The sequence below is a fragment of the Canis lupus genome, chromosome 16 (genome assembly GCF_048164855.1).
Source record: "Canis lupus baileyi chromosome 16, mCanLup2.hap1, whole genome shotgun sequence".
NCBI classification, from domain to species: Eukaryota; Metazoa; Chordata; class Mammalia; order Carnivora; family Canidae; genus Canis; species Canis lupus.
In genome coordinates this window covers 25,869,313-25,884,363 of record NC_132853.1, presented here as the reverse complement: position 1 = coordinate 25,884,363, position 15,051 = coordinate 25,869,313, and the positions used below count along the sequence as shown (strand labels likewise).

Below are 15,051 nucleotides of genomic sequence, written 5' to 3'. Positions count from 1 at the left end.
GCTGGTGAGGTAGAGGCTGCCCTTGGTGTTATCTCTGGAGGCTAGGAGGCTGGCTGCTCCATGGCCAGTGGGCAGTAAGGTCCCCTGCCCAGGGGCCCAGATCTCACTTCCAGCTGATTACAGGCTGTGGCAGCATCTATAACCTCCCCAATTAGCCAGGGGCCAGGCCCAAGGCCTCTCTGATAACCCGAGCTCTGTGGCAGCCGCTGTGGGGCCAGCTTATCTAGCCTTTCTTATCCTCCCCCTTCCCCCACATACTCAAGACTTGCCCTGGCTGTGAGCAGATGAATAACCAGATTGTCCTGCAAGCTCAGCCGGCAAGTCCAGCCCTACACCCACAACTTTCCCTGACTGGAGGAGGCCACAGATGTTTTGCACCCCCTGGAGGGAAAGGGCTGAGCCAGGGAGGACTCCTGACTCTAAGCTGCCAGCCAGTTGCCTGCATGGCCGGAGACAGCTCCTGGCTCTCCATCTTTGCCCCATCCATGACCCCACGTGGATTCAGAGGGGCTCACCTTTCCTAGAGCTCTGGACCCATCCCCAGGGAGCCAGGCCATCGGCAATACGCATAGGCAGCCTGGTGGTATTCCTCTCCCTGTCTCTTTTTGAATGAAACACTGCTCTGGCTGGGGGCTGGGGCTGTGCCAGGCACAGCAACGTCTCTGGTTGAGCTGAAATGGGGCAAAGCTGCTGCTAGTCTGGCAGCCCCAGTGGCCATGCCCAGACCTATGTTCCCTGCGTGCTTCGCTCTGGCATGTGATTCCTCATGGCAATCGCAGGTCCCCAGACAGGAGGGACTGGCGTCAGGCACCCCATCTGTGTAAGGCCATCTACTCAGCCTGCAGAGCCCAGTGTGATGCAGGTCCCGCTTCTCCCCATAAGCCCAACTGACCAGGTGGTGGGAACTGAAGACGAAATCCCTTCTCAGGTGTCATGGGGTGCATGTGAAGGGAGCTGCTCCAGCTGCAGCTGGATGGTTACATGGGAATCCCTGCTTGTGAACTCAACTTGTCTGTGGCTGTTACATTAAACTTCCCCCAAACCACCCCTGGCTCAGTGGGTTTCCATCAATCCTCCCAGGCCTCTCTGGGTTCTTGGGAAAGATGGGGAACTGGGGCTAGCATTAGTCTCCTTCCTGCTCAACACCCCTTTTTGCACCTCCTGTTTCTGGCTCCTCCTCCTGCCATCCACTTCAGGTCCAGAATTGGGAAGGGGTGGGAGCACAAAATCAGGAACCTGTCATCCAAGGTTCCAGCCAGGTTTCACGAGACCTACCTGCCCCTGACCATCCTTCCTCCTTCTGAGTTGGAAAAGAAGCAATTACAAGGTGCCTGCCCCAAAGAGAAGGCTAGAGCCTTCCTGAGGCTCTCCTTCCCCCAGCAGCACTCCTAGCACAGGTCAAGGACCTGACTGGCCCTGACTACTGCAGCCAGGGGGGCTCCTGGCCTGTGTGGTGCCTCCAGAACTCACTGGCTCTGGTAATCCACAAGAGGTTTGGAGAATGGATTTAAATCAGGCCCAACCCAAATTGCAGAGCAAACATTCTCCTTCTCCGTCCTACCCCCTCACTGACTCTCCAATCAGTTGCTCATGTCGAGGCAGGGTGTGTTGGGAGCAGCGACACATGGTCAGGTCCACAGGACTCTGCTTGGTGCTTGGAGAGGACCCTGACCCCAGCAACGCAGGGATGGACACCAATTGTAGCGTGATTTATTGGACAAGACGTGCACTTTTTGACAGGGCCTTAGTAACCACGGTTTCCTTCACTGGACAGTACAGGACCAGGGTAAAAGGGCTTACAGACAAGAAAGACAAATCCTCCCCATGAACCAAAGGGGAAAGAAAAGAGGAAGGGGGTGCTTCTCCTTCCTTCCTCCTTCCCTAATACTCTGGGCCTCAGTTTACCCCACGCCAGCAGATTGGCCAAGGGAAACTGGGCAGTGCATCTCATAGCCAAGAGTGGGCTGGGGCTGTCCGCTCAGGGTCAGCATGCCCAGCCGGGCCAACCACTGTCTCCCCTTCCAGGCCCCCTTTGGGGATGGTTAGAAAATACAAAAGCGGATCCAATGCAGGACATCATGTGCAAACGGAGGAGGGGACGGAGCTTCTGCAGTCTCCTTCAGCCACAGCCCCACCGAGGGTGGGGGGGCGACAGAGGTCAGAGTGTGCCAAGGTGCTTGGGAGAAGGGTCTCTTCTCCATCCAGGGAGGGTGGGCGGCTGTTGTCACTAAGCTTGGGGAAGGCGGTCAGTGAAAGAGGAGCAGAGACCGAAGGGTAGGACCAAGAGGGGGCTTCTCCCCCTCCCTCCAGCAGGTGAGTGGGCCGGCCAGTCAGAGGCAGGTTGCTGGTACTACGGGAAGCCGGTAGGGAAGAGGCTGAGGGGCTGACTCTCGTTGGTGGGCAGTGGAGATCGGTAGCCATCGAAGTTTCTTGGGATGCTGCCGCTGGTAGAACCTGAGCTGTTACTCAGAGTCTCGATGCTTCCCTCTCGCTGTAGTTCTGCAAGACAGAGGAGAGGACCAGGCCTGGTCAGAGTGGGGTCTGTAGGGGGTGGGACACACCCTGGGCTGGGCTGTCTGCCTGGAGGCACCTTCCACAGGGGGGATTCCCACCTGCTCCCCGGATGGGCCAGGCAGCAGCTCCGCTCACAGGGAGTTCAGCCGAAGGAGGGAGAAGCTCCCTTGGCTGGCAGAGTCCAGTTTTAGTTTTTCCCTCATTGTGGGAACCCCGTCAGGCCAGAAGCCTGGCCGCCCTGCTGATCTGTCTGGACCACATCGCCACACATGGGACACGCGCCCACACCTGCACGCACACTCCTGCTCAGCCAGCATGCTCCCCAGTTCTGTAAGTGGCTCTGTCCTGGGCTACGGGTCAGGTGGGAGGAAAGCCAGAACACGGCAAGGACTGCGGCTCCCCTGCCCCATCGGTCCCTGCCTCCCCTCCCCAGCCCTGCCGGCTGCCCGGAGCTTCCTCCCTGGCTCGGCGACTCACTTGCTCACTCACTCACTCTGACCCACACAATCTGCCTGCTGGCCAGGCCTGGCTCATCTCTGGCACCTCCTGGAAGGCGTCCTGTTTCCCTGCAGGAGGGAATGCCTGGCTGGAGAGGGGCCTATTCCAACGGAGAGAAGGTCCCTGCTTGCCTGTAGTGCTGCCTTTCTCCCTTTCTCTTAGCCCCCAAGGTCCCGGAGGCCCCTCGGAATGCAGAGTTGCCCTGGGAAGCAGGCGAGGAGGCTGCCACCCCACCTACCGCCCCTTCCCTCGCCCTGCCGCAGCCCTGCTGCCATCTTGGGCTCAGCGACTGGCCCTACCTCATTCAGTTGTGGGCACCTTACCTGTCCCCACCCCCCAATCTCTTCATCTAAGATAGGTACTAGGGCAGGTGGGTTGGGAATAGACTTCCTTGCACGCTGAATACAAGGAAGAAGGAATTACTTCTTGCCTTTTGGCAGGTGGCTAGCTCCTAGCCCCTTCCAGTCCCTCACAGCGGGCTCTGAGACAGCACACACATCCCTGGGAGGATTCTGGAAGCCTAACCCAGGGCCAAGATGTGGTGATCTGCGATTTTTCCTCCTCCAAGGCACGCTTGCCTGGGACTGAGAGGGTCTTGGCTGTCCCCCTCAGAAGCTCAGGATCTGAAAGCAGTCACTTGAAATAGCAAAGTGTGCTTGAATGTTATACTTGTCTGGTCTGGCTTGAGGCTTTTTATCTCCCGCCTGTACCCGCTGCAGCACAGCTAGCTTTGATTAGGGAAGGCGTCATGGCCTTTACTCTTGGGCGGGCCGTCGGCAGCCAGCCAGGAACTGACCACTGACTCCCACTCCCTATCAGCCACCCCCCAAAGTGCAGAAGGTGCCCAGCAATAGCAGCCACAGAATGGGGTGGGGGAGTCTGTGCTGCCCTCCTTCAGAGCAGACGCCTGGACCCATGTGTGAGGGGCCCTCAGGCTGCACCAGCCACGTCTGGAACCTAGACACTGGAACCTCTCAGCAGATAGGGGGGCAGTGGAAGGAGGGGGCTGTGGACACAGGCTGTGGGCCTGATGATGGTCCCAATCTCCAAGAGGCACTGGCTTCTCTGTTGGGCCAGAGGCTCTGGGATACGCCGAGAGTTATCTAGATGCAGACAGAAAACAAGGCAGCTGGCTACCGCATGAGCTGTCTTCCGGGCTCGTTCCCTCATCTCCCCCTATTTGGGAGTACAGACCACTGTGCCAAGAGAGGGAGAAGATGGAAACGCAAAGAACAGACCCTGGGATTTCTACATGGAAGTGCCAGACTCCAAGAAAGCTTCCTCCATTCCCTTCGCTGCCCACAAGCAAGCCGAGGAGTGTGTGGGGGATCTCGGAGGCCCCACTCGCTTTCAGAGACCCTTGCCCTCATGCACAGCCATCCTGGCACTAGGGGGCGCTGACAGCAGGGCCAGGAGGGCCCGAGAGAGGAGCACTGGCAGTAGCAAGGAAAGCAGGGGCTTCCTTAGGATCTGGACACCAGGTCCAAGTAAGAAAGCCCCAGATTAAGGAGCAGGAAAGGCCGTAGTACGGGGAAGGCTGGCCCCTTTCCAGAGCTGGGGGACAGGCCCAGAGTTCTTGATGCAGAGTGCCGACACATCCACGCTGCCAAAGAAGCAGAGGAGACTGGAGCCCACAACCAAGCATGGCACCCCCGCTGCCCCTTGGCCCAGGCCCAGGGCAGCTCCCCCAGCAGCCTCAGGGGCCCCACCCCGAGAGTCTGGGTGGATGCACCTCATCCCATCACATGACCGCGCAGGGGCAGTTGCCAAAGGAACTTACGAGTTTGCTGCTCTTGGGGGGCCAGGGTGGCCTGACCGGCCTGGTGCCTATTCTCCTTCCCCCCGTTAGGCCTGAGGTAAGACAGGGTGGGCAGGCTTCTTACTTGCCCCCCGTATCCCAGGGGGCTATTCTCTGCAGAATCGACATCCCCCAGCTTCTTCCCTCCTCTCCACTCCCACTGCTGTAGCCTGCTTAGGACTGCGCTTCCCACCTAGATGATTTCAGGAACTCCCTACCAGTCTCCTGACCTCCAGCAGCCCCCTCTCCAGCCCACCGCGCCAAACTGGAGTGGCTTGTCTACAGCACAAACCTCATCTTGCTTTTCCTCTGCTTAGGAACCTTCATCGACTCCTCACGTCCTTGGGATAAACAGCACTACAAAATGGCCTTTCATGACCCGCCCCTTAGACCCCACCTCACTAATGGCACCTGTTACCGGATTCGAAGAACCAAAGTAATGAACTTGTGCAGTTTGGGGACCTCTCCAGGCTGCTTCAGGCCCCCGGGCCCACACTTATGCCATTCCCTTTGACTGAAAAGCCCTTCCCAGGTTCCCCTGGCCCCCAGAACACCTACTCATCTTCCAAAGGTTAGCACATGTGTCCATTCCTCTGTGAGCCTGTCTTGTGGCCCTGGCAGCAGAGCTGGCCAGGCCCCACTGGGCTGTAGTTCCCCCCGCCCCCGGCCCCCTAACACTCTGTGCAACATCTGTTCACGTGTGTCCCCGTCCGGGTGGAGAGCCCCCCAGGGCCTGCTCCTGTGCCTGATCTCGGTGTCCCTAGTGACAACCACAAGGACTGGAACATCTTGAATGCGTGATGTGGTAAGGAGAGGCAGGAGCTGTGTCTTCAGCAGGGACTGAGAGAGAACCAGAGGCCTGGCTGGACCTGGGCACTATTCGATATGCCTTCTGTCAGACCCCGATTCTCTCCTCACTGAGACAGAGCAATGAGTGTGTGCAGAAGAGGAAGTAGAGGAGGGGTGCACACAGGTTTCCCCCCCTTCGAGTCACCCGGCCGCCCAGCCCTAGGAGCAAGCGGCAAATGGAAATGTGTGGCCTTACCTTCCTCCATCCCGAACACCTGCTTTGTTACTGTTGGGTTGCTCACGGACGCTGGGCTGTTGGCATTGTTTTTTTTTTCCTTTTTTTTTCCCTTTTGGAAAGAAAAGCATTGAGGAATCTTTTTGGAAAAGATATGGACAACGATTGAGAAGTACACTGATCTCTGCAAGCAGGTGGAGAGGTAGTAAGGAGGTGTGGGGTATCACGCTGGGAGGAGGGCAGGCTTGCGGTGAAATTCTGCAGTCAAGGACAGTGACATGCATGTGTAGGGGGGTGGGGACCAGCCAGTCTCGAGGGTCCCAGAGATGGAACTGTTGTGATGGAGCTCAGAGTCCCCCTTCAGTGTGGAGGGCTGTGGGAAGGGGACAGAAGGGTGCTGGCAGTCCCCCATGCGGGCAGGTTGATAGGAGAGGGAGAGGAGACAGTGGCAGGCTGCAGTTTTGGGGGGACATCTCCAGACCTTTTGATTCAGGGTCCCAGCTTCTGGGCTTACCCCCCCACCCCATTCCGGAGCCCCCAGGTCTGGGCAGCTCTCCTATAGTTGAGGTGGGCTTGTGGCGAGAGTCCACCAGCATCTTGCCAGGGCCGCAAGAGAGAGCTGGGGGCTGAGTGCAGGGGTGGCCAGGAAAGCATCCCCAGCAGCCTCTCTACTTAGAAGCATGCAGATCCTGGCCAGTGGGAAAAAGCCAGCTCTAAAAAAGGTTGCTCTCTAGGCCTCAAAACACGGTAGGGGATGAGGAATAGTTCCCAAAAAGTGGGAAGATAACTTGTTGTGCCCTCGCATCCTCCAGTGGCTCTGTGCCCTTGGGAGTTGGGTGCTTGTCTCCCCCTCTTATGGACAGCAAAACCAAGGGTGAGTAGGCAGCCGCTGGCTCCAGGCGTCCAGTCCCCCTGAGACAGAACTGGCGCTGGTACAGGCCTCAGGATGGAGATGCTGGCAACTCCAGCATCACTGACTGGCTCCCAGTGCTCACTGCTGGCTGGGTCCGCCCACTCCCTACAGATTCTCATTGGAAAACGGGCCTGCGATCCACAGATGGCCCTCGGTGCCGTGCCCAGGATGGGCGAGCCAGAGGCGGCAGGACAATGGAAGGAGCAGCAACTCCAAGGGAGGTGCCTAGGCTCTCATGAAGTCAATGAAGGAAACAGAATGCTCAATCCTCATGTTGCCCCCACTCCACACGGAGTCTGGCAAAATTCAAGTGTGTCAGAGGGGGCAGAGAGGTGGCTGCCCTTGCTAGGGAGAGGGAACTCTGGCTACCTGGACACGTATGCAAAGGAGACACAGGGAGGAGTCACTGTTAAGTGTGGCAGCTGGAAAAGTGGCCCCTCCCGGGCTGGGCTGTGCAGACTGAGGGAGCCCCTCTCTGCGGTAGCTCACTCCCTCATCCCAGGGCTGGATGTTGCAGCCCCTCTGCAGAGGCAGGAGCAGCAGGGACTGGCTCCTGGGAGCTGTGGGTGGGTGCTGACGAGCGGGGCAGGAATGCACCTGGGGGAGAGGCGGATGGGACTCCTACACAGCGCCAGAGATGCCATCCGGGGGCAGGACACGGAGATACCCCCTCTGTCGCCTTTCCCTCTGGAGTACCGGTCCCCACAGCTGCTTCATCCTTGAGGTTTTCCTTGGGGCTGTCCTCTCCCCAGGATACAGACCCTTCCCTCCCTTGAGGTTGCTCCAAACTGGCAAGACAGAGACTTCCAGGGACAGACTGGATGGAAGCCTCTTTGCACTCATGAGTCACTTTACTAAGTGCCATGGTCTTGGTTGCCCCATTCCCTGGGAAATGCTGGGGCCACAGGTACTAGGTGAGCCTTGGAAGGAGCTGGGGAAGCCCAGGTAGGCAGGGGACCCCAGTGGGAGGTCAGGAGTGAAGTCTTACTTTGGGCTTGACCGTGTCCAGGCCTCCTCCAGGCCAGATGGCAGTGGGGGCGGTGGGGGCAGCTGGCCAGAGACCCTGAGGGAAGCCCCTCTGGCTTCTGGTAGGTGGGGGGGCATGGTGGAGAGCTCGAGACTCAGGACTCAGAGGGAGGCCTGTTTCTGGGATCCAGCGGGGTCAGTGAGGGCAGTGCCATGAGTGTGTTTGCGAAGAGGGTGCCTGGGACCCCTGGTTCAGCCTGCAGGCAGCCCTGGCACTTCCTCCAACAAAAGCAGCAGCATCTACCGGCGGCCCCTCTGGCGTGCAGCAGCCAGCCCTGTTCTGTACACTTAGAGCCTCACGATGCTGCTCATTAAAGGGATTAGCAGAGCACTTTTATTGGGCCCTGGCTGCAGCCACACACCCCAGTCCTAAACTAACCACCCAAGCTGCTGGTGGGAGTAGGATTAGACCTCAGGACAGTCTTACCCTGCACCCACAGCCCACTTCCGGCAGTGGGAAGGGAGAAAGCTCCCCCTACCTCTGTCCCCACCGCCATCCATCAGCCTAAAGGGCCTGAGAAGAGGGGAGGGGCGGTGTCTGCCCAGAGTGGGGAGGCAGTTTAGGGAAATGCTTAAGAGCACAGGCTCCACCTGCTGCCACTACTCTGGGCAAGATCCTCAACATCTCCTGTGCCTCAGTTTCTTGTGCATGAGGATAACAATGTTTGTTTCCTAGTGTGGTTGTAAGAATTAAATTAAATAATGTAATGCATGTCGAGTGCATCACAAAGTGCTTAAAGCTTCCAGCCAGCAAATGTTGAGTTACTACTATTGTTACAATTGTATTAGTGATTGTGATTATCCACAGGATCCTTTGGGTCCCTCTTCGTTTTTCCTCTCTAGCAGGTGCCTCTGCCAAACAGGCCCCTATCAGCTTGCCTTCCACTGGAGCTTGGGAAGGATTCTTTCTTTTTAATCAAGAAATGGCCTGCTGAGGAAAATGGCAGTTATGTGTTTACAGCTTTTCATTTCCCTCCTTGCCTCTTTGTAAATACCATTTTCCAAGAAAATAAATTTCCAACACTGTTGACATGCATTGATTTTTCCCTCCTGCATCTACCTTCCCCATCAGCAGGGCCTGGGTTGGGCTCAGTGGTACCCCAGGGGAATGGGTGGCCCTAGAATACAGAGCAGCCAGCCAGACGGCCCCATCCTGCCCACTGCCTGGCTCAGAGGAGGCCTGCAAACAGAAATAGTTCCAATCCCCTTCATGACCAGGGAGTGAGGTTGGGGTGGGGTCTGACTAGGAGGTCAGAGATTTTCAGAACTTCTCTGGATGGCCTATCTGGAGAGGAGACCAGGGGGATCACAGGACTGCTGCCAAGTTCAGCAGATGGATCCAAATGGAATCTGCCCCAAACAGTCAACTTGGTCAGCCAGCGGCCTGCTGGGACCTGCTGGCTGGGATCGACCAAGCAAACTGGGCCTTGGAGAGAGAAGGGTTCAGCAGGTAGGGGGCTTGAATGATCCTGTGGGGTGGAGCAGGACTGGCACCTTCCTGATGGAATCCAGAGAGATGGCCCAGATGCCAATCAGGAGGTGGCCCTGGTTGGACACAGCTTTGGGCTGCTTGTCTTACACCAGTCCTGGGCCTGGAAACTACTGCTCAATCCTCTAGGGTGAGGCAGAGACAGAAATGGAGTTGGCTAAAAATGTTTCCAGACACCCCGACAGCCCTGTCAGAGACCACACTCCGGGCTGGAGGCAGCCTCAGCACTGAAAGTTTTTAGGAGGATAAAAGGGTAGCAGGTAGAGGAGGTGGCCTTATGGGGAGGCCTTGCTTTTCTCTTCACACTCAGGGGTGCCTGTCTCCCCGACATCTTTCCTTTGCCATGCTGCTCCCAGCCACACTGGGCAGTGCCGGCCTCCTCTTACCCTCACACAACCCCACAGGCTGCAGAGCTAGCAGAGATGCCCGCAGATCAGTATGGGGATCTTGGGAGGACAGGCCTAGGGCAGTCGGGAGGATCGCCTTTCCCTTCTGGCAGGGGTTTTCGTTCCCTTCCCTGGCATGCTTGTGGAAGGAGCAAGGGCAGCTTCTTGAAGCTGAGGGGTGAAGGAGGAAATGGCTCCTCCACATCCGGAAAATAGGAATCCTGGTTGGGGCTGATGGAATCTGGGAGTAGAGGAGGAACAGGGCTAACTGGCCTGGTTATCTCCAGACCTCACAGCTATGTCTGGGTGCAGGGCCCTGGCCCGCTGATGTGACAGGCCTCTGGTGACCTGACGGCACACAGTCTGTCGGCAGGCCCATACATTCCTTCCTGGCCAGGGTCCCTTTCAACCCACAGGACTCACAGATATGCTCTCTCCCCCTTGCCCAGCTCTCACTCCTGACCCTCTGAGGGTACTGAGGCCCAGAATGTTACAGAATGAGGCCAGGACCGCATGGTCTGCCCTGCCCCATACCCCTCAGCTCCAAACAAAGAGGGTAAATATCTGGTGGTCTTGGCTCAGAAGACCAGGAACTGCTTCCCTTGGCCACTGGGGCCATGCACATGCCTAATAACCTTAGGATTTAGGGGGAGACCTGAGGCCTAGAGAAGACCTCAGGTCCTCTGAGGCATCCACTGGCTCCTGGAAGATGAAAGTTGCAGCCAGTTGTGGAAAGTTGTAGAAAGGATGATAGCTGAGGACACTGGGCAGAGAGCCTCCACTCAGGAAAACTGGGGAAGGCACATCACCTCTCTTCCCCATCGTCCCTTCTCTCCTGTAGCCAAAGAGGAACCCTATTCATGACAGCAGGCCAGTGTGGCATTAGTGAAGAAGAGGCACAGAGGTAGCCAGAGTCTCAAATTCCTGGTGGGCCCAGGAGGGACAGGGGTGTGGCAGGAGCTAAGCATGCTGAAATGTTGGGAAAAGGAGGCTAAAAGTAGAAAGAGATGGGGGAAGGGCCTGAGGAATGAGGAGGACTCAGAAGGAGGGTCCATGCTCAAGAGACCAGTCTCTTATCACAGCCTGCACCCCCTCTCCAGTGGAGCTGGCTCTGTGTGTATGTGTGTGTGTGGGGGGGGGGGGTAGGAGCAGCTCATGGTCCAGTCCCAGATTCCTTCATAGCCTTTGAACAGCTGGTGAACAATGGTGGTAGATGGGGTATTTGCTGGAGGCTGTGCTGGTTGGGTTGGGGGCTAGAGCCTTTCCCTGGGTCACCCCATATAAAACCTTAAGAAGATACCATTCCCAGGTAGGGAAGACTTGAACCAGAAATGTTGCCACCTTCTGCTCCCAGGAAATCCATGTTACCTAAGCCCTTCCCAAGTCTTGGCTTCAAAGCAAAAGATAGCAGGATCCCCACCCAGACCACCTCGACCCACATCCCATTTGCAGTGACCCTCTCAGTACCACTACTACTATAACTTTAAATCTTGCCCTGTCCCAACCTCTGACACACGGGGACAGCGAAGGTGGAGTGGACCTAGCTCCCGTTTCCCTGGTTTTGAGGTATTTGACAAATCTGGCTGAAGCCACACTTCGGGAACAGCCCTGTGGGTGGCAGGAAGGAAGAGTCCTGTGGTAGGAGGCTTAGAGATCTGCCACAGTCGTGCTGAATGACCCGCACAAGTCACTTCACTTCTCGTCTTCTTCAGCGTCTGTCAGGCAGGAGGGGAAGGGCAGCTCTGGCAACCTCACTGGGTGGGGGCTCTAAAGAGCAAAGGACGGGAGGGGGCTTTCAGAAGCAGCACACACACCATCAGGTGGAGGAGCTCACTGTTACTGCAGTGGCGTCCGGCCTAGGAGATCGGTGTTGCCACCTCTGGTGTTTCAGCAGGCTGAGGCCCCTGGAGGAGGACTCCTCATGCAGGAGGGCCTGAAAGGGCCTTTCTAGCTCCAGGTCACCGCCTGACACGGAGGCCAAGTCTTGGCAGATGCCAGCTGAGGTGACGCAGGGCTGGGAGGTTCAGAGACGTGTCTTTGGTGGTAGAGAACGGCCAGCCAGGTGCCGCGACATGAACTCTGTGTGTGCGTGTCTGCTTGTGGGGCGGATGTGGGTGCTAACGAGGGCCCCGCCAACATGCCCACTTGGCGTGGCTACGAGGAAGACTCAGCGCTTGGAAACTCTCCCGTGGAACTGGTGCTTGGCAGCTAGCCGGGACCCAGCTATCTCCTACAGTCCAGCCTGAAGGCTCAGGAGACCCCACTGAGCTCCCAGGCGGGGTCCTCCCGAGCAGTCCGCCAGGCCTCAGAGACAGCACAGGGGTCCGCGGACCACAGGAGAGATGCAGCTCCTTGAACCTTGCTGGCCTGACAGGCCAGAGCCACATCTGGTTCTCATTCAAATGTCCAAACATAATTAAATTCTCTATGATGCAGCGGAAGAGTTTGGTAAGATGTGGCTTTCCCCCTTTCCATCAAGGTTAAGAAATCAGTCTCTCATTCCACCAGCCGGCTGACTCCTTTTCCTCCCTGCCACCAGTCTGTCCCATTCCACAAAGCAGAGGCCTGGGCTCCCATCTGATTTCTAGAGCTGACAGGGCTGGAGCCAGTGTGGGCTACATGGAGCCCCTCTCTCCCACTGTACCACTTACCCACCTGAGGCCCAAGCAGCAGGCTGGCGACTGAGCAAGTTAGTGCACTGTGGGCTGGACGGGGGTGGGGAAGTGAGCTGCCGAGAGGAGGCAGCTGCCCTACCCCAGCTGTGCCGTGACACACTAGCGTCCTCTCACTGACTACATGCAAGCCCTCTTTGTAGGTCCTCACAACGGGAAGTCCTTGAGAGTCTCTGGCCTGACCTTTGGGTCCCCCAGTGGGAAATGGAGCTTCCCAGGGTCAGGGCAGGCCGAGGCCGTCCCTCCTGCACCTCACCTCTCACCTTGTGCAGCCCAGGGACTGCTGCAAGGCGGCATGGCACTGTGCCCTGGCCTGCCTGCACACACAAAGGAGGAATGGAGAAGGCCAAGAGCAGCATGAAGCCCTCTCACAGAAGCGCTGGGACCTCTGCGTCTCACAAGATTGCTGGCCATTTCTGGCCTGTCAAGGCTCTGACAGGCGAATGGACAGCAGGGTCCGGGCTGTGGTCCTCGGGGATGGGAGGCGGCCTACTCCACAGAGAGGGGCCCACTAACTGGAGGCTTCGATGCCTCTCCTCAGCTGCCAGTCCAGGACTTCCCCGAATTCAGGCAGAACATCCCCTAGACGGCCTGCCTCTTCGAGAGCTTCCTTCCCGACTGAGTATCTTCTGTTTACGGCTTTTTTTGTTACACTTAGGGATTTATGACTTTCACGGTAACGGGTTCCATTCCACTTCCTTTGTGCCTGTGTTTCTAATCTTTGTGCTACAGGCTTTACAAGAGTTTCTGAAGAAGTCAGGATATTTTTCCTTTTGAAACAAGTTGTCCTGTAAGTTAATGACATACGGTGGGTGTGGCTGCTCTCCAGAGACAAATGGAGGCTGGGAAGAGATAACCAGGGTAAGGTAGGGGACAGTCTTCTAGATTAAACAGAGCTATGTGCAGGTCCCTTTAAGACCCTTGGCCAGCTCCTGTGCTAGAGTCCCCTGAGGCTCGCCAACATCCCTAACAGAGAACTAGCACCACGTTCAGATGCACATGGTGTTTCCATGCCAAAGAATGCTCAATGCTCACCCCGGGGACAGGTGCACACACATGCACAAGATGGTGTGAACCAAACAATCCCAACATTGCTGACCTGGCTCTAAAGAGAAATAATTTTGTGTATCTTTTCTAAATGATAAACTTTTGTTTAGTAGTGAATTTAATTGATTTCTTGGTGGCATCAGTGTCAAGGCCCCAGGTCTGGTGCCTTCCTATCGGTGAAGAAGGTGTTAGGGAAACTGGATCCAGTTCCTAGTCTGGATGCCCGAAGCTCAGCCTAGCAAAGAGAGCAGCAATGGGGCCAAGGTCGCCGTCGCCCCTGTTAGGGTCCCAGCCCGCGCTCTGGAGCCCACACTCCATGGCTGGGAGAGGAGCACAAGGCTCAATTAATTGCTGTGGTGCCGGCTGTCCAGATGAAAAAGCGGAGCGGATGCCGGGTCTGCCTTTGTGCTCTGTTCACAGACTGGCTGCTGGTGCCGGGGCTCTATTCATTATTCAATTCAGCTAGCTCAGACGAGCCTTTCCATTTGCTCCTCCAGGAGGAATAACAAATCTAGAAATGCAATTCCACTTTGGTGTATTAAGATATTGATTCGCCTGTCGAGTGGAAGTGCATTTGTTCTGTCAGCCCTCCTGTGGGCAGGAAGGGGTTAACCAAATGTTTATCACAAGGCTGGCTTCAGAGTTGAAAGTAATGTGATCAGTAATGAATTTTGTGTTACATTAGGTTGTATAAATGGACAGACAAGCGCAGACAACAAGTGGCCAGGAGTCGGGGCTAATCTAATGATGTAAAAATAGAGACAGCACCAATTATACTAGGGGCCAGCTCCAGGCTCCTGCAGGGACTGCAAATGAATAGGTACAAATCAAATTACTCACTAATAGACGCACTACAAGAGGGGCAGTCAATGGTAAATGCATTAGAGCCTAGTGACCTCTCTGCTCTGCACAGCAGAATCCGAAAATTTGACTTCCATCTTAAAAGTGGGGGGCAGGGAACGAGGTTCTCAAAGAAACTCTTGTCGGGTGAAGAACAGCAACGACTTCCCATCCCGAACCAGTCTGTTGCCAGAAGGTACCTCCTGTCTCTGCTGACCTCTTGCCCTCACTTCAATGCCTCCTGAGAGCCTGAGCACTGGGGCGGGGGTCGGCGGGGGGTGGGGGGTAAGGGGGCAACTTCTTGAGGGACAGACAGAGCAGTGGGACAAAGCCCTGCACGTAGGCAAAGACAGGAGGAGGTTACATACCAACATACTTCACAGCCACGTGTCTCTCAGGGGTGCTGTTTTTTACTGCTACGTCAAGGGCTGTGTCTGTATTGAAAATAGAATACTTCTTTAAAGAGGATCACAACATGGACATTTAAGAGAGCAGCAAGAGTGGAAACCAAGAAGAGTAGGTGTCACAGTGCGGCTGGACCACCGCGAGCTCTGCAGGGGGTGTTCGTGGTCTGTTCTGAGGCACAGCACATCCGGGCCTTTACAGAACTTTCCCTGGCCTAAGCTGTTGTTGTCCTTCCCTCTCCTTTCCTCCTGCCCAGTGCCGCCTACTGAGTGCCTAGGTTAAGGGATCATGGAGATGTGCTCCAAGGCATGAATGTAGGCTCAGATTCGGCTCTCCGTGGCTTGGGGAGGAACAAAGGGTGAAACTGAAGCGTCTCCAAGCCTTCTGAGGACCCTGGCAGGCCCAGATGGAAACAGGACCCTGCTGGGCTTAGCCCACA

General features: G+C 56.5%; 1 protein-coding gene across 9 annotated transcripts in view; it reads right to left on the bottom strand.

Moving 5' to 3' along the window:
• Window positions 1–1,688: 1,688 nt before the first annotated feature.
• The window catches only part of BCAS3 (BCAS3 microtubule associated cell migration factor), a 592,168-nt gene continuing 578,805 nt past the window's right edge, over window positions 1,689–15,051 (bottom strand). For 4 of the 9 annotated variants that reach the window (XM_072779646.1, XM_072779642.1, XM_072779647.1 and 1 more), the window contains one exon: window positions 1,689–2,499. In XM_072779646.1, the coding sequence (XP_072635747.1) occupies window positions 2,351–2,499 (149 nt within the window). In that variant the 3' untranslated portion in view covers window positions 1,689–2,350. Of the gene's footprint in view, window positions 2,500–5,855; window positions 5,947–14,575; window positions 14,642–15,051 lie in introns of all 9 variants that reach the window. The other 5 variants (XM_072779639.1, XM_072779641.1, XM_072779643.1 and 2 more) reach the window with 3 other exon arrangements.